Source organism: Anopheles coluzzii, chromosome 2, assembly GCF_943734685.1.
Source record: "Anopheles coluzzii chromosome 2, AcolN3, whole genome shotgun sequence".
NCBI lineage: Eukaryota > Metazoa > Arthropoda > Insecta > Diptera > Culicidae > Anopheles > Anopheles coluzzii.
Window position 1 is genome coordinate 79,800,961 of NC_064670.1, and position 19,746 is coordinate 79,820,706.

Here is a 19,746-nt window from a genome sequence, read left to right on the forward strand (position 1 = left end):
TGCGGCGATGCTCCGCTCTTGCAGGTCGCTGGTCTGCTGCATCCGATCGCGGACGCGTTTGCAGTTCTCACGCAGCAGCCTGAGCAGCGGCGTCCACCAGAACAGGTCACGATGGGGGTCACTGTGCGACGTTGTGATCCGCTGCATCGTCTTGTCACACGCGGCGAGCATGATCTCAACCATGCGTTCGTGACTTACCGCCCGTTCTGGGAACCGCTCGTCCTGCAGCGTCGAAAGGAAGGCTCACTGCGAGAACTGCGTTGCCTTGTACCGCCGACCCGCGTGTCGAATGCGCCCCTGTTGTCTCCTCCTTGGTGGTGAAGGCTCGTTTGCATTTGCGACGGGAACTGTGGTGCCAACAGTGTACGTGATATACCGGTGGTCGGAGTACGAGTACTCACCGCACACTTTCCACGTTCCCGGCTGCGCGATGGATGATGTCGCAAACGCCACGTCAACGATGCTCGCTGTTGCCGCTCCGTTGCCGTCGAAGGTGCTCATCGTGCCCTGGTTTATCACAAGCAGGTCTAGCTGCTGGATGGCGCTGAGCAGCTCTTCCCCCCTATCGCTGTTACGCTCACTTCCCCATTCCACATGCCAGGCGTTGGAGTCGCCGGCAATGACGATCTGTGGATGAGAAAGCGCTTCGAGCTGTACCGCTTCAATGAAGCGCTCGAACTCGTCGGTGGGCTGACGAGGTGGAGTATAACAGCTGAGGAATGTGATGCAGCCGATCTCGGCAGCAACGAGTCCCGGTGTGTCGCTGCACCAAATTCGCTGGAGGGGAAGTGACCCAGTTGCAACGATGGCAACCTTCTTCGAACAGTCGAAGGCCCATCGACTGTTGTTGGCAGGCGGTCGATACAACTCCGACAGCAACAGCACGTCCACTTTCTTCTCTCGGGCAGTCTGGAGGGCGATATCCTGGGCCCTTTCCCCTCTGCCCAAGTTCACTTGCTATACGCGCAGCTGTGGGGTCATTGCGAGGCCGACCGGGCGCAGTCAGGGTGTCCAATTGTGTGTGGACCACCGCACTTTAGGCACTTTGTTGTAGAAGTGCAAACCTTCGACATGTGCCCCACAACGCCGCAGCGTATGCACATTGAAACGGTTAGAACTATTTATTATAAATAAAGTGCTAAATTTCATGCTCCCCAACACCAGAACTTTTATTTAAATTAATTACACTTCCGATCTAGCCAATCACCGACACCAGAATCTCCTTCATCTTTTTACCGCCATCGCCCGTTGGCTCCTTCGATCGTCAACCTTGTCCTCTCTCCATTCTCACGATGATCTTTCTCTCACCTCCTCTCCTATTTCACGGTTCGTGTTCTTTAGCCGCCTGTACGGATACGGCCGCCGTTATCAGCTGTCATCGACGGTCTATATCGTAGCGGCCAAGGTCGTTCTGCCGGTCGTCGGGTGAACGAACGGCAGTCATGGGCCCGATGACCCAGCTCGAGGCAGCGATAACAGCGCACACGCTCTCGAGGGGTCGGTGGCGCGGCTCTGATTTTGCTGAAGCAGAAGCCCAGCTTGATCTTGGTGCCGTTGAGCTCCTTCGTGAACTTCGCGGGCAGTCGCACGTACGCGCGTTGGGTGCCATCGGTCATCTTCGTCATTGTGGTGGACACAATTCCCGAGCTGCTGTTGTTGCTGCGGACGCTGTTGCTGCTGCTGCTGCGGGCGCTGCTGCTGCTGTCGCTGCTGCCGGAGCTGTGGTGGAACATAGCGCTCAACTTGCTGCTGCGGCTGCTGTTGCTGTTGTTGCTGCAACTGCTGCTCTTGCTGCTGTTGCTGCTGCAGTCGTGGAGGGAGCTGCTGCTGCCTCTTTTCGCGTTGAGGCAAACGTTGCTGCTGGTGCTGCTGCTGACGCTGCTGCTGCTGCTGACGCTGCTGCTGCTGCTGTTGCTGCCGTTCTCGTTCTCGCCGCCTCAGCCGCTGCTGACGCTTCCGGGCCGTCTCCCGGTTACCGCCGTGCCCCGACGACTGTTGGAAGGTTGCATTCGCTGCAGTCTGCAGCTCGAGCACCGAACGAGTGCCCGTGAGCAGCAACTCGTTCTCGCGACCAGTTGTGCCATCAGCAGGGCACAGCTTCCCGCGTCGATGGGCCCAGCAACTGCCACGTTTCCCGGAACAGGGGATGCCGTTGGTGTTGGCTGTGCTGCTGCTGGTGGCTCCAAATCCATGGCCACCTCCGCTGCCTCACACTCCGACGTAGGTTCCGGCATCGCGATGATGGTGCTATTCAGCTCGTCGTCGTCACTTGAGTAGCACAGCTCCATCATCGGCGTGGCCGGGCGCTCGATGGGTTGTGGCTGCGTCACCCTTTTCTGGACCGCAACTGGTACGGCCCTCTCACTTGCGGGGGTTGGGCCTCGTCACCCATCCCCTGCGTTGTTGTTATCACTCCCGTTCGTTCGCGCACCTCGTAATAAGAAGGTTTGAACGCAGCCCGTCGCACTCTGCGTTGAACGCGCGATACGAAACGATACACGGTACACTCCGATCACCAGTTGAAATGTAGAATGTTTGAATTTCTATGTATATATTTATTTGAATTAAATATTATTATGGCATGAATTATGGGATTATGGAAACGGGATTAGAAACAGACAACACTTGAAGGCTACAATATAAACAGGGAAATAGATGAGGATGAGATGAACTATGTAATGAATTATAGCATGTACAAATGAACTCAAACGGACAAATTAATAAACATTAGCAAAGTGAAAGTTCAACCGCCTACACGTTATTTTTCTTATTCCCAAAATATCACAAGTTTTCCTCCAATTTCACACCCGGTGTAATTTTCTACAGATGGGCCAATGTACATTTCGACGAGCATTTCCGTCTATCCCGAAACAGGCATCAACAAATCAGCAGTTGCGATCCCGACTGACCGCACTGCCGCGTAGCCTGGCTGAAGCCGAGTTCAGCGAGCACTTGCCCGTTCGGCTAGGGCTACCCGTTCCGGAGATATCCGCTCCCAAACTTTCGCTAAGGTCAAAAAACTGGTCAAAAAACACTACCGCAAGCGTTTTTGACCATGCTGGCCACACTGCCGGGTAGCCGGGCCAGTGTCAAAGTCAGCAAACACTTGCCCGTTCGGCTGGGGCTACCCGTTCCGGAGTAGTGCACACTTGAATTTTTCACTATTTTCACCTAGCTGTCAAAAACTGGCAACACTGCCGCGAGTGTTTTTGGCCAAACTGACCACACTGCCGGGTAGCCGGGCCAGTACCAACGTCAGCTAACACTTTCCCGTTCGGCTGGGGCTACCCGTTCCGGAGTGGTGCACTATCGAAGTTTTGGCCACCTGTCTAAACCTGGCAACCCTGGAATGGCCGAAAATGGCCAGGATGGCAACACTGGCAGATAGCCGAGGCGATGCCGATTCCAGCGAGCACTTGCCCGTCCGGATCCGAGCAGTGGTTCCAGAGATAGCTCAATTTGAAATTTGACCGGTGGCGCCCTCTAGTGCGTTGGTGGTGCACATGAACGTCGTTGATCGTAGTACTATACATCGACAAACCCAACCCTCTCATCATCCACCCCTTTTACCCTGGGACGGGATTTGAGGGTGGACGTTTTGCTCTGAGGGAGCCTAACTCTTCCGCCGTGCGTTCGCACCTTTCCATATATTTTGTCGAAATTCTATTTAAAAACAATTGTTCTGTATTCTTTGCCTTAAGGGGACCCCTAGATCCGTGCCGGAGCACCTTTCGTTTTTTTCATTTCATGAGAATAACTCCTCGATTTCGTCTTATCATACCAAGCCGCTTGTTGCACATGCAGCGTGCTCTCGTTGTTCTTTTACGAAGTTTTAGCGTGCCGCTCTTTCGGCTTCGGCTGCTGCTGCCTGCTGGGCAGCACCGAGACCTCCTCGCTGGACGTCATTGGGTTTATCGTCCTCGTCACTGTCGCTTGACCAGGCGTCGTGACCGAACAGCACTCGCAGCATCCCGATTCCACCGTTCCGAACCAGTAGTTGGCGTTCCCGCCAGCGGGCCACCCTCAGTCGCCCATTTTCGAGGCGAGCGGCCTTCCTTGGTGTTGGTGGTGGAGCCGGTGGAGCAGGTGGATTTCTCCTGTTTCGCTGGCGGTAGGCACGATTTGCCTCGTTGTGGAGCAGTCTTCGTTCTTCAGCGCGGCGTTCATCTTCCTCTCGCTGTAGCTGTTGTTGTCTTTCAGCTTCCTCGCGGTTGGAAGCAGCCCGCTGTTCTCGCTCCGTGTGCCGGCATAACTGGCTGAAGCGTGGCCGTCAAGCGTTCATACGTGGCATTTTGATCCTTCAATGTCGGCTCTTGCTATCATTTTGAAGCAAAATTTACCAAACGAAGGATTGTTCATCCTTGCAAGGGAACGTGAGCTGGGCTTAGAACGTTTTGGGACCGGTTAGTTCTTGCCAACTCGTGTGTGCTTATTGTTGCAATCTTCACGGAATTCCTGTGCAGTACGAGAGGAACCACAGGTACGGACTGTCGTGATATCCGCAACTTTCTTCGCCACTTATAACATTCGCTTTTTCATTTTACTTTTTTTATTATCTTTTTTTTACTGCTGTCTCGTGCTTCAGATGCTTAGGATGCTTGGTGCTTTATGACCGCTCTCGTCAACATTCGTCCAAAAACTGATCGCTGTGTCGTTCTCTCTCTCCGTCGTCTCCAAAGGTCTTTCCGATTTTCGTTCGTCTCTCGTGGTCATCGCTCCAATTCGTTTCTCTCCCGCTCTCGTTTCTCTGCCGCTCTCGTTTCTCTGCACTTTGTGCTGCCTTTCTCTGGCTCCGTCTCTCGTCCTAGGTTGCTTATCATTTGGACACTTGCCTATACATCGATCTTCTATATTTTTTATTATTTCTTATTCTATTCTCTACACGGACCATTATCTTAATGCTAGTACGACCGGACTTTGGTATGACGCTACGTCCGCTGGATTATGCCTGAACGACTCTAAGCTCGTAGCCAATTCGAGCTGAAAGCGCTTCTCAATTAGGTGTTCGGTTAAGTGTTCGGAGCTAGCGGTCCTAACAACCCTCTGAGATCCGTTGAAGTCTGCCTTTGCAGCCCGGCGTCACATTCCGCTATATCTAGGCCGCAATGAGTTTAGTTCGCTTCACGTGTTAGTACCATACTACTGGGAACGCCGTTGGCTTGAGCCTAACGTGGATATACCTAGTTTCGACACCTATCAACCGCCCGCAAACGACGGGGGCTGCGAGTTGTAGAGATGCGATCGCATCGATCCTTTCAGGCGACTCATGCTTGGTGGTTTGTCCGTGTGCTCCTTCCTTGATGTGCGCAAGCGTGTCTCGGTTTAGGGACCACGTCGTCACCGTGGATACTCTTGTGAGAGCTTATCGGCGTGCCTCCTTCTTGACTCGTCTCGATACGAGGACCGTGCGGACCACTCCATAACAGTAATACGGACTCACAGAAGTAATCCATTGCGAGGGGGAGAGGGGGGGGGGCGTCAATGACATGGTACTAACGCGTGAAAGTATGCAATTTGGTGCAACACCAGGAAACTTGTATGGGATTGCCTACCTGCCCGTCAAACATTGCGAGGGTTGCGAGTAGTATCATGTGCTCGAATATTCTATGGTATTTTCAATAATCTTTGTTTTTCATTCATAATTCATTTGTTTTGCGGTGTTATTTGTCGAAAAGATTAGGATTTAAACTTTTGAAGATAGTGCATAAAATAAGCAAACATAAATTGTCAAAATTCAGGTGTTATAATTATAACTGTTGCTATATTTATAATTGCTGTAATTGCTGTAGTTGCTGTAATTATAGCTGCTAAAAATAGGGGTGAGAAAACTACCAAGGCTCGCAAGCTTATTTATGCGAGGGCTCTGGGACGGTGAACTTGTATGGCGTGCGAACCTTCGCGCGCCCTCGCAAATCGCTGTCAATTGCATGGCGGGTCATGACAATTATCTTGACAGAAATGTAGTGAGTCGCAATTTGCTTGCGTTGATCATTTATAACACCGGTTTGAGTTGACCGTTGTAGTTGTGGCGTCAACAGGTGGGCTTATAAAAAGTGTATATATTTAGAAGTAGTCATGATTCTATGATGTATGTATTTAGAAGTGGTCATGAAAAAGAATTATTTTTAAAGATTAGGTGCGGTCCAGTTCGTTCAGTGGAAATAACTTAACGCGTGCGGTTAATCTTTTGCACGTCCGAGGAGCAGTATGTTTTTAAATATCCATTTTTTGCTGCAAAAATGTAGATCCTATTTTTATTTTTCTTATTTTTATAAAGTTACATTTGCAAGCAGAGAAAAAGGAAATCTAAGTTGTTTGAATGCTCAACTAAACTGTAAATTTATCACGATTTATTTAACTTTGTTATATCGCTATTTATTTTGTGTTCTACTCGTTTAAAGTATTTTTTATAAAAATGTAAATTTATCGCCGTTCAAAACAACGGATTCATAAAAATCATTCAATTATTCACACATTAAAAAAACTGTGGTTAACTAAAGTAAATGAGGTTAATCTTTTTTGTATATTCAAAGCCGTTACGGGGTGTTCCTAACATATGGAAAATTACCTGCAGTTTCGGTCCGGTGAAAATAAAACTACTAGAGCGACATTGTATCGATATTTTGCGGGTCGGGAAAGAAGACATGGATAACAGAAGCATTCTCGTTGTAGTCAACACACTATAAGATCTACCAGAGAGAAAAAGCATGTCGATTTTCTGAGTAATAGAATGAACTCCGCAGCGCGTGTGGTGGTTTGTTGCACACTTTCATGATCGGTATGGAGAGTTTCCGCACGGAGAATCAATACCGCACTGCTAGCGTGCGGAGATGTATCGCACACATTCATAGTTGACAGGGAGAGCGTTCGCACGGATAATCAATACCGCACCGCTTGCGTGCGGAAGAATCATTTCCATTTATCTGGCGGTGCGGTATTCGTTCACTCAGTGTAAAGATTGGAATGAATCATTCAGTTCTGATTCAATTTGCCCATGTCTATTTCGAAAGGCTGATTTTTAACGCTTCTGTTTCGGAATGAAGATTTTAAGAGTGTTTTATGTATTCGTCAAGACCCCAGAAAGCTTGTTTGAACAAAAGTTTTCGCCCATCCTGCCAAAAAGTGATATTCAAATTTGTTTATAAAAAAAACATGCTATGAGACCACTTGTACTATGTGCACTTTGATTCAGGATTCCATCACCAGATCTCTTTAATGCACCTTGAGATAAATGTAAAAACCATCTTGTTTTGCCATGTTTTCGAGCAGGGAAAATTGCAGGTTAGTTTTATGTGTGGTTATGTATCGAATGTTTACATGGTTTAAGGCTCCAACTGTCAAACTCTATATAAAAAAGCGGACTAGAATCGTGAAGAGCTTCAAACTCAGGATTAGGAACTGAATCTAAGCGAATCGGAATACGAATCATCGATGGACAATGCAGATCCTAACATAGCATCTGATGACGATGAATAAGATACTGACTACACCAAAATGACAAGCAAAGAGGGTTTACGGTATTTGGCGCTAGCTCGATATGTAAGAATCGCACGCATTGTTCAAACGTTTGCTTAAGTATCTTCGAGCCAACACAGATCTCGGTGTGCCTAAAGATCCAATGCCATTGCTGCGGACATGACGAAATCCTGCTATCCTTTCGTCTATAGGAAATGGCAAGTTTTGGTATAATCGATTACGCCACTGCTTCACACGGGAAATGCCATTGCTTATTAATACGAATATATGAATTTGTTTGAAAAGTATGTGGCTCCCAAAAAGGTACTGTGAGAATACTTAGTAATAATTTAAAGAACTTTCTTTTTATGGAAAATATATCGCAGTGACATAAACGCTTCAGTACGGTCTTAAAATCGATGGCCTCTTCATACGCGATCTAAAACGCAGTTCTGGTCAATTTTTTTGGCGGTTGTTGACCAGACGCATTGGCCAGTGATGATCGTGACTATCATTTGTAGACCAACAAAATCAGAAAGTTATTCGTTTTATCTGCGGCAGCTCGTCGATGAAATAAATTTATTCTAGAGCACTGGACTCATGGTGGGAGAAAATACTATTACGTTAAAATTACGAGCCATTATCGCAAATATAACACACGAGCTTTCATTAAAGGTAAAATATAAGCTTTTTTGAGAGGTAAAATTCTCTAAACGTTGTTTTTTTTTCAGGTGTCCAAGGTCATACTGAAAGACACTCCTCTTAAAATGTTGCTATGAAGGAGCATAGGTGGCACTACGAATGGTGTTTTGGATACGTCTGCGCCCATGCGTACTCACAAAGGATTTTTAGATGGAGATTATATTCTGCATAGTACAAGGTCCACGCCGTTGATTGATTAGGACAAATTTGACATCATTCTGTATATAATATAGGCAAACACGGGGAAAAAATTCGAGCAGTGTAATTTAACGACTGTTAATTTGTATCGCATACGCTCTTGACAGTCGTTTGTTTAACGGCGGCATAGGACCAGTCTTTAACATTAACAAATGAACTCAATACGTTCGCGATGCAAAATTCTAGCAATTTTTAACGACTCCCGTTAATTTTTAATGACTGTTAATTTTAAACTAATTCTTTCGCGATGCCAACTATTGTTTAGGTATATAATAGACTCTTTCAGTGAGATATAGATTTGTTCGGAAGTAGGTGTTGACATGTTCGGTTATACTGTAGAGCTGTCACTTGCGAACCCCTTGGACTGCAGTTTGCATCATTCTCATCAGTTAAACAAACGATTTTCGAAAAAAATATGCTCGTGCAAGACATTATATTTTATTTTTATTCACAAAGTGTTACGCGTAATCTTGGGGAAAACTGTTTAACGGGAATTTGGAGGATCGAAAATGAACTGTGGAGAGATGAGCTTCGGCTGTGAAGAAATGAACTTCAAAAATTAAAGATTGAATCCTACGAAATAATTTAGTAGCAATAAAGAACTAATCGAAATAAGAGCTATCGAAACACAAAGCATACAGCTATAGCATACCGCACAAATCCTATTTTGCCGATTTGTAAACATCGTATGTCCGCCCCTTTCACGTTTTTACCAGTGTCAAAAATGACACACAAACTAAGGTTGTTTAAGTGTGTCGTGTGCAGCGAGGTTTATATAACTACCCAGGTGACAACTGTTCTACTTTTTTAGCTTAAACTCCTTGTAAACAAGGGTGTGTGAGTGAAGTTTATGTCAGAGCTTCGGTAGAAGCAAAGTGGGTATAGGGACTAGGTGGGCTTATAGGTTTGGCGGGAACGCCATATTGGAGAAAAATTTGACAGGAGGGGATTCGATTGCGATACGTATCTATTCACTCACACTACGAAACACAAATAGCAAGCTGTGAGTTTGTTTACTTTTGCAAATGAAACGATTGCAAATATTCCTGAGTTAAAAATATCAAAGAACTCCGTTGTGATCGGGTTAAGTATCGAATATTTCTTTTAAAAAGTGAAAAAGAACCAAAAGAGATAAGGGGCAACGCAATATTAAATTGTTTTCGTTTGTATTTCCCAAATTTCAGCATTGTTTGTCGAGTCCATACAGCGCTTTTTTACTGATCTGGACAATCTGGTACGGGTATGATTCATGTTGCAGTACAAACATTAAAAGATTATAAAGCTAATAAGCCTCCTCAGTGCGAACCATGTATCTAAAGGTGCTGGAAACGAAAAGTTATGCTCGTCAAGTAGCCATGCCACTCATAAATAAGTTTGGCAACTAATAGCATGATAGATATTTTTTTACCATGAAGGTATAAATGTTTATTCTTTACCAAATCATGACCGTAAGTATTACTCATTTGTGTGATAAAATAACCTAAGGGCAGATGTATTATAAACGTTTAACCTGGATCATTTGCAGTGCCATCTCAATAGAGGACATGTAAACAAGGAGAAGAAAAAGGACAAATATGAAGTCATTGTAATCGACGCAATGGAGGAAAACAAAGAAGTATACCATGGACCTAGGTTATGGAAGTATTTTTTATCCATCTACTTAATCATCGGAATATCCTGAAGAGTAATAATCCGGAATAGGAAAGAGAGCGCTGTAAAGCCCCTATCGGTTAATTATAACGTACATCAAAACACACCGGCAAGTATATCTTTATATATGTGCAAAGGTCATAATGAACTGTACATACTAACATGATGAACAACATGAATAGTAAAACGTGGTTAATCGTACGAAATCCCCATAAATAACCCTATGTTGATCAAGCGTTACAGTAAGTGTTGGCAGGTGCCAATACCTTTAAGATTGTTGCAAACATACATGAACAACTGAAGTTAAAGTGTGAAAGTCATAAAGTCATAGCGTGCAGCTCACATTTGTTTAAATTGCCACCAACTGAAATCCAAATATGCTAGATGAACAGGCATCCACGAAGGTAGTAATCATCCGTCTGCTTTCAAAAACTTTTTATAGGACCGTGCGTGAATAGGTTCTTATTGTATGTATTTGTATTGCATTTTAATATTCATTTTAATCTTAACGATAGTATAGCCGTTGTAAGGTACAGTATCGGACAGAAAGATAGGACCCTAGTTTTTTCAACGCACCGTACACTTGTTTTGCCACGTTACTTGTGTGTGTGTGTGTGTGTGTGTGTGTGTGTGTGTGTGTGTGTGTGTGTGTGTGTGTGTGTGTGTGTGTGTGTGTGTGTGTGTGTGTGTGCGAGTGCGCGGGTTTTTGTCTGAAGAAACGTAGCTTGACATGGTTTCATATTGCATTGAAAGCATTCTGTTTATGTGTGTTATCATGTGAAACAGCGTGCGTTCACACTTGGATAAAAGCTAAAGTTTGCATCGACAGCAGCGCTTGTTCCCCGGACGAGAACGCAGGTGTGCTGTTTCATGAATGTGAATACGACACCGGTGCGAAATGAAAACGCGCACAATAGCAATGAACTCGGCATTCCCTCACAGGTGTTTCTCCAGTGCACGCCATTGAAAGGCATGCGTGCATCTTTGCGTTGAACGTTGTGTGCGCATGGGAAACTTTGTGTGTGCATTGAGCAAGCGCGCAGGTGTTCTTTACAATGGGCGTTTTGTTTCATGAGCGCGGCAGTATTCTGTTCTGGTTTTGAATGGGTACATGCTCACTCGCTTACTCATTGATTGTTTTTATCCATACGCTTTTTTGCTGCTCGACAACGATGTGATTCATCGCGTATAAAAGCAGAACGCAGGCAGTGCACGGCATCAGTCGTGTCCAAGTTTTTAACCAGTGTGTTCTTGACGGTCTAAGCAAGCAATTTTTATTACAATGGGTCGAGGTAAACATTGTACCGATTATCAGCGCCATATCATTAAGCGAATGGCGGCTGCTGGCATTAAGCGCAGAACGATCGAGTTCGTGATGGAACGATCGCGCACTTTTGTGGCGAACGCGCTTCGGACAACCGAAACGCGCAAGTCACCCGGACGTCCTCGGAAGACCACGGCGGAGGAAGACCGTAAGATTGTTAACATATCGAAGAAACATCCGTTTAGCTCGGCACCAGAGATCCGAGGCAGACTGAAATTGGCGGTGACGCCGAGAACAGTTCAGCGAAGATTGGTCAGTGCCGGGCTACTCGCGCGAGTGCCAGTCAAAGTGCCCAATTTAACACCTGCGCATAAAAACACACGGGTGTTATTTGCAATTGAGCACATGTTCTTCGATGAAGAGGATTGGCGCAGGGTTTTGTGGTCAGACGAGTCAAAATTCAATCGACAGGGGTCGGACGGACGTAGGTTGGTTCGGCGCCCTGTTAATTGTGCTCTTGATCCGAAGTACTGCTTCAAAACTTTCAAGCATGGCGGTGGTAGTCTCATGGTGTGGGGATGCTTCTCCTACTATGGGATGGGTCCGTTGGTTCGAATCCACGGTAATTTAAATCGGTTTGGGTATCGAGATATTCTTGATACTCATTTGCTATCACACGCTAGGAAAAACCTTCCTCGGTCTTGGATGTTTATGCAAGACAACGATTCTAAGCATACTTCCGGGACTGTCCAAACTTGGCTTGCTGACAACAATGTCAAAACAATGAAGTGGCCAGCCCTTAGCCCGGATCTCAATCCCATTGAGAACCTCTGGGCAATTTTCAAGAAGAGGCTGGGTAAAAACATACCGGAAGATCTGGATCATCTCTTCGATCACATGCAAGAGGTGTGGAGCAAAATTCCACCTGAAACGATCCAGAATCTGGTGATGTCGATGCGTCAACGCATGATTAATGTCATCGTGGGCGACGGCAATAAGATCAAAAACTGAGCTTATTGCATTTTTGAATAGGGATCACTGCTCGCGAGGGCGGTGGTCCTGCAAATTACAACAAAAACCTAACCCAAAACACAAAAAAAAACTACTGACAAATCTATCCGAAACGACCTACTTGTGAAACAAACACACACATCAATACACATTCAAACATACATACACACACACACACACACACACACATGCACACACACACACACACACACATACACACACACACACACACACACAAACACAAACACATACAAACCACACATAAACTTGACCCAACGGGTGCATGGTGCGTTAAAAAACCAATGCCCTATCTTTCTGTCCGATACTGTACGACCGCAGAATCCGATATAGGTCTATAGACAAGGTAAATAGGCCTTTCTTGAACGCGGTAAACTGCTTCCGCAAAGAGTGCGATTTGCGAGCAGAAGAGAAATGAGAGCGACAAAACGAGAGAGTGTGAGAGATAGAAAGAGAGAGAGTGGAGGAAAGGTCAGTAGCAAAAAGGAAGTCGAACAATACGGAAGCAAATAAAACTAATTTTTTATGCGATCTTATCAAAAGTGCATGTAAAAAAGGTTTGCCAAAAGATTTACTTTCCGAATCGTAGCGCTACTCAACAATAAAAAATTAGTTTGTTACTACAATACTAAAAGTGATCGTGAATCTCTACCTGCATCGAGTGCTTGTTCTGCCAGACGATGGAACGCAAAACGGAGCACGACGAAGAGGCTGGACCGTCACGGGAATCGAAGCCGACGACGCAGCGTATTCCCGAAAGTAAGAACGAGACCGGCGACGTTGTGGATGCCGTATTGGCCGTTGCAGCGAGAGTGGAGATGATCGAGAAAGGAGAATCGGCGCAGCAGACGCACACCACTAAGCAGACACGTGGTGCGCAGCAATTGAAGCTAAACGGTGAGAAAAGAAGTAAAACGAAATCGAGCAAGGAGAAAAGCATCAATGCGCTTGTAGCCAAATACGACGCAGAGATGCGAGAGAAAGATAACGAGATTGAGAATTTGCGTTTGAAGGTTTCCAAATTGAAACGCAATCAACGTCGTCCCGTTGATAACCCTTGCGTGACAAGTCGTAGTGCAACAAAGGAGATGGATGAGGATGAGCGCAGCACGGCGAGTGAGGATTTATCTAGCGGTGATCGTGAGCTCGTTGAAAGTGATGTGGAAACGGAGGTTGAAGAAAAACCCCTTACGCGTCGTCAAGAGTCGGCACGTAAACGTTTATCGATGCCATTACCCCCGTTTAGTGGTGCCCCCGAGGATTGGCCGGCGTTTATCAGCTGTTTCGAGGACACGACAAAAGCATGTGGCTTTTCTAACCTCGAAAACTTACAACGATTGAGACAAAGCCTAAGTGGAGATGCATTGGAAGCGGTAAATGGAACGTTGATGCTCGCGGATGCTGTTCCGGACATGATAAAGGAGCTGCGAAATTTATTTGGGAAACCTCGTCGTATCCTGAAGGCGCTGTTACGCAAGGTTCGAGCTGTACCTGCTCCGGATGCTGATCGACTGGAGACGTTTATAAATTTCGGACTCGCAGTAAAACAATTGGTCGGACACATCGTGGGTGCGAAGCTGACGGAGCATTTAAGCAATCCTTTGCTCGTCGAAGAGCTGGAGGAGAAGCTCCCTCCAGGTTACCAGTTGGATTGGGTAAGATATAAACGGCATAGGCGTGGAAAATCTCTACAAGTGTTTTCAAGCTACCTGACTGCCCTTACGGAGGATATCACGGAAGTGAAGGATTTCGGAAGCTACAAGACCAACAGAGGAAATTTCCGTTCCGGGACCCGTGCAAACCTAAATCATCATGCGATCGAAAACAGGGACGTCAAAAAGTGCTACGTTTGCAACAGCATTTCGCACAAGGTGAGAGAATGTAACGAATTTAAGAATCTTTCAGTACTAAGCCGGCTGGACTACGTAAGGAAAAATTCGTTATGCGAGAACTGTCTGAACAATCACGGAAGAGCTGTGTGTCGGTTTAGGCGTGCATGCGGGTTTGAGGGATGCAACGATCACCACCATCCTTTGCTGCATCAGACGTCTACCCTAGTGGAAGCTGCGTGCAACGCACATCGTGGAAAATATCCTTCCACGGTTTTTCGAACGATGCCAGTTACGTTATCGGCGGGTGATCGTACTTATGATACGGTGGCCTTTCTGGACGAAGGGGCTTCGGGAACATTTGTTGAGGATGAAGTTGCTGATGCGCTTGGCATTCAAGGCGTAAATGAGCCGCTAGTGGTGAGCTGGAGTGCAGACGTCGAACGACGGGAAGATAAGTCAAGGAAAATCGATGTCGTTTTATCCACAAGAGGATCATCAGAGAGCTTTCTACTAAAGGGAGCACGAACCGTGGAAAAGCTTGTGCTTCCTTCTCAAAGAGAGTCCTATCGTTATCTACAGCAGCAATACCCACACCTGAAAGGTGTGCCAATTGAAGAGGCGGCAAATGAGGACTGGACAACCTGCATTTATTTGCCCCGATGGAGTCGAAAATTGGCAAGCCAGGAGAGCCAATCGCCGTGAAAAGCAAGATCGGTTGGTCAATTTATGGCCCGAAGAGTACGGTAAGCAATATACCAAATGAACGCATTAATTACCATACTATCGTTCCAGTTACCAACGAAGAGCTGTATGACGTTTTAAGAATGCAATACACTTTAGAAAATTCTGACGTTCTTGGAGCCAAGCTGCCAGTAGCTAAAGAAGATCGCAGAGCGAACGATATCTTGCAAGCGACCACGGTGCGTATAGGTGACAGATTTGAGACGGGACTCCTTTGGAAATCAGATGAACGAAAGTTTCCTGACAGTTTCCAAATGGCAAAAGGGCGTTTAGATGGTTTGAAACGAAAAATGGCGAAGGACAAGGAACTGGAAGAAGCCATACATAAGATGATAGAAGAGTATGAATTAAAGAATTATGCTCATAAGGTGACTAAAAAAGAGTTAGATGAAACGGACCCTGCTTCAGTATGGTATCTCCCACTTAATGTGGTAAAAAACCCAAACAAACCAGGAAAACTCAGATTAGTTTGGGATGCAGCTGCAACCGTTAGAGGTGTGTCTTTGAACACGGAATTGCTAAAGGGCCCTGATATGCTTTGCTCGCTGCCATCGGTTATATGTCCCTTCAGAGAAGGTCCAATTGGATTTGGTGGAGATATCAAAGAGATGTACCACCAAATTGCAATTAGAAAGGAAGATAAACAAGCTCAAAGATTCTTGTTCCCTGACCCAGAAAATGAGAAACCAATAACATACGTTATGGATGTTGCCACCTTCGGATCAACATGCTCGCCATGTTCGGCACAGTTTGTAAAAAATAAGAATGCCGACGAGTATAGTGAGACATATCCTGAAGCTTGCGATGCAATAAAGAACCGACACTACGTTGATGACTATTATGATAGTGCGGATTCAATAGAACAAGCAGTACGATTGGCAAAGCAAGTAACATATGTACACTCAAAAGGTGGTTTCCATATACGAAATTGGGTCAGTAATGGAAAAGGATTTAGCGAGGAAATGGGAGAACAAAATCCTGCGCTATCAATCCAATTTAAAGAGAAATGTTCAGAGCGTATTACGAAAGTTGATCGAGTTCTGGGCATAATGTGGAATGTAAAGGATGACACATTTCAATTCGCACCACCTTCTAAAGCTTATGAAAATGATCACCCTTCGAAGAGAATAGTTGTCAGTTGCGTGATGTCGCTGTTTGATCCAATGGGATACCTAACACCATTCACAGTGTTAGGAAAAATGCTCGTTCAAGAGTTATGGAGAACTGGATGCGATTGGGATGAACCCATCGACTATTCGACGCTAAAAAATTGGGAAAATTGGAGACAATTGATGCCAAAAATCGAAGCGATTAAAATCCCGCGAGCATATTTTGGTGGGTTTTCTACAAAACAGATCAAAGAGCTTCAATTGCATGTGTTTGTGGATGCTAGTCAATCTGCATATGGGTGTGTAGCGTACTTCAGAGCCGTGTTCTTTGATAGCATCCAGTGTGCTTTGGTGATGAGCAAATCAAAGGTAGCACCTATCAAAGAACGTACGATTCCACAGTTAGAGCTATGCGCAGCAGTTCTAGGCGCAAGGTTAGTGAACACAGTAAAGAAAATGCATAGATTGGCAATTACGAAGCAATTTCTCTGGTGCGATTCTCGTACCGTATTATCGTGGATACGATCCGACCAACATCGATACAAACCCTTTGTTGCTTTCCGGATTGGTGAAATCTTGGAAACGTCGAGTGTGATGGATTGGCGCTGGACTCCTTCGAATGAAAATGTAGCAGATAAACTGACGAAACGTTGTAAAGAATGGTGTTTCGATCCGGAAGCAGTATGGCTCAAAGGACCTGCATTTTTATACAAAAATGAATTAGAATGGCCAAATCAACCAAGTATTGGCGCAAACACTGAAGAAGGATTACGCGCAATTCACCTGTACCATGAGGTAGATCTCCAGAAACCCCTCATTGATGTGACACGTATCTCAAAATGGACTATACTAATTCGCACTATGGCATGTGTGATTAGATTTATATCCAATTGTAAACGTAGACGAGATGGGAAAGAGCTAGAAACATTTAAAGCGACCAAACTACAGCGGAAGAAAATAATCACGGCAAATTGGAAAAAATTAAACGTTCCTTTAACTAAAGAAGAGCATTATAAAGCAGAGTGTATTCTCTTAAAAATGGCTCAGGCGGAATGTTTCGGAGATGAACTAAAGGTATTGAGACATAACATGAATTTGTCAGCAGAAGAGTGGATTCCTCTTGAGAAGTCGAGCATGTTATATCGCCTAACACCATTGATCGACGGCGATGGAATTATTCGCATGGAAGGGCGCACCATTAATGAAGAAGTACTTCCTTTTGATTTAAGATTTCCAATCATTCTGCACAGGCACCACTCCATCACCGGAAAAATCATTCAGTGGTACCATGAAAAGCATGGACATGCTTTTCGAGAGGCAGTGAAAAACGATCTTAAGCAACGTTACTTCATTATAAATATGAATGCAGCAGTGAGAAAAACCGTAAGCGGTTGCGTTTGGTGTAAAGTCAAGCGAAGTCGGCCGGCAGTTCCCAGAATGGCACCATTACCTCCTGAAAGGATCAGCAACACGCAACGCCCATTCAGCAGTGTCGGAATCGATTATTTCGGCCCAATCGAGGTGACGGTAGGTCGCAGTCGTCAAAAAAGGTGGATTGTCCTCTTCACATGTCTTGTAGTACGTGCGGTGCACTTAGAAGTAGCCTACGATTTGAGTGCATCGTCATGTTTAATGGCTATTAGAAGATTTATCTGCCGTCGAGGCCCTCCTTCAGAATTTATTTCAGACAATGGGACGAATTTGAAGGCAGCCTGTAAGGAACTAGTGGAACGGATGCAGGCGGTCGACGAAGAATGCGCCAACGAGCTGACTAACGCGCGAACTTCTTGGCGATTCATTCCACCCGGTACACCGCATATGGGCGGCTCATGGGAGAGAATGGTGCGGACTGTTAAAGCTGCTTTAGAGGTTCTACAAGAAGGAAAGCGATTGACAGATGAAGTCCTTCTTACGTCGATCACGGAAGCTGAAGACCTGGTAAACTCGCGACCTTTAACGTATGTGGCGGATGAATCGTCGGACGCGCTAAGTCCGAACAATTTTTTAAGGGGAGTATCTCCAAATGAACCACATTTGGTCTCAGCAAGCCCTAATAATGCAGAAGCGCTTCGCGATAAGTATAAGCTATCACAATTATACGTGGAACAGTTGTGGCAGAGGTGGATATATGAATATTTGCCAGGCATAAATAATAGATCGAAATGGTTCGCCGAGTCCAACCCTTTAAAGAAAGGAGATATAGTGTTCATAGCAGAAGGAAAAAACAGAAAACAATGGATACGAGGAGTAATAGAGGAGGTTATACTTTCTAAAGATGATAGGTGCCGTCAAGCATTAGTAAGAACTGCAAGTGGAAAATTTAAAAGAGGGACGTGTAATTTAGCGGTCGTTGATATAAAGTAACACTGGCCTGTGATACCAGACCAGGATTACGGCGTGGGGTGTAAGGTACGACCGCAGAATCCGATATAGGTCTATAGACAAGGTAAATAGGCCTTTCTTGAACGCGGTAAACTGCTTCCGCAAAGAGTGCGATTTGCGAGCAGAAGAGAAATGAGAGCGACAAAACGAGAGAGTGTGAGAGATAGAAAGAGAGAGAGTGGAGGAAAGGTCAGTAGCAAAAAGGAAGTCGAACAATACGGAAGCAAATAAAACTAATTTTTTATGCGATCTTATCAAAAGTGCATGTAAAAAAGGTTTGCCAAAAGATTTACTTTCCGAATCGTAGCGCTACTCAACAGCCGTATTAATGCGCCAGATTTAAAAAATGTTTTTACAGTTTATGAGTGTTTCCCGTTTCAGAAATGTTATTCATGCAACTGCTGGTAATGTTCATCACTATTAGTAATTGTTTGTATACGTTTCGTATTGATATATGTAACATATTCGACTAGTACGGTATTGCAGCAATATAAAATAACAAACTACATATCACGCTAAGAGATTTAGAAAATTAGAGACGCAAAAATAGTTGTTTTACACTATTACTTCCAAGACATGAATTACGTCAATTTTAGCTGAAACAATCTACTCAAACGTAACACGATTTTTTACGCACTAGACTATATCATATTTTCCTAGCACTAATTGAAAATTCGAACGATTATTTTTATGCTGAATGCAAATCGATGATGAAAATACACATAATATACAAATTATCTTATAAAGTCCTGATTTTACAAACGAAACTATGCTACTTAAAACTATTTAACAAAATTGTACAGTGTCCAAGTAATCCAATATGTGTAAATTCAAAATCTCATAATCTCATCATCTAATAATCTCATAATCTCAAAAGATATATGAAATATGCCTACTGTCCATGGGTCCCATAATAAAGTTAGAACTAAGGTATTTTAATGTAGTATTAGAGCGATTAATTTGTATTTTTTTTTCATTTTTTTAGCGGCCTTTGGGTTATCGGCTATTTTTCGTTTCTTTTTAATGTTCTTTTCGTTCATTATGAGCATATTTTTATAACGCATACGCACAATAACACGTTGTTTAACAAACTATTTAATAATTTCCTCAGGCAATTCTGGAATCCGGCGTTTTATGGTTTTGGTCAGTCTTGTGACAATGCCTTTCTTTTTACAGATTGATCCTTCTCGGTTGAATTTTAAAAATATTTTTTCCATTTTGTTACCGTGCTTTAAGAATGATTCGGAAGGAGCAAACAACCCTCCTACCGAGAGATGCTGTACGAATGAGGGGGGGTTGGAATAACTGTGGTCGGTTGTCATTTTAAATGTAAATTCACCTAGTTTCAATTCAGGAAATTTTTTATGATAGGTTTTTGCTATGT

At 44.6% G+C, this 19,746-nt stretch overlaps 1 protein-coding gene and 1 long non-coding RNA gene across 2 annotated transcripts; both read left to right on the plus strand.

The window, feature by feature from the left end:
• The first annotated feature begins 9,226 nt into the window (after positions 1 to 9,226).
• On the plus strand, positions 9,227 to 10,111 carry LOC120951868 (uncharacterized). Its single transcript, XR_005751220.2, has 2 exons — positions 9,227 to 9,803; positions 9,881 to 10,111. It is a non-coding gene; the product is annotated as an uncharacterized LOC120951868 (long non-coding RNA).
• Positions 10,112 to 12,978: 2,867 nt separating this feature from the next.
• LOC125908391 (uncharacterized) lies at positions 12,979 to 17,272 on the plus strand. The gene is made up of 2 exons (XM_049611115.1): positions 12,979 to 14,169; positions 17,231 to 17,272. The coding sequence occupies exons 1-2, from the start codon at positions 12,979 to 12,981 to the stop codon at positions 17,270 to 17,272; spliced, it is 1,233 nt and encodes a 410-aa protein (XP_049467072.1).
• Positions 17,273 to 19,746: the final 2,474 nt, after the last annotated feature.

Bases quoted from the DNA above. Each gene is read 5' to 3' on its own strand.
- LOC125908391 (XM_049611115.1), top strand. From the start codon at position 12,979: ATGGAACGCAAAACGGAGCACGACGAAGAGGCTGGACCGTCACGGGAA. The intron at 14,170-17,230 runs GTGAGAGAATGT...CATTCTGCACAG, and splicing joins GCAACAGCATTTCGCACAAG to GCACCACTCCATCACCGGAA.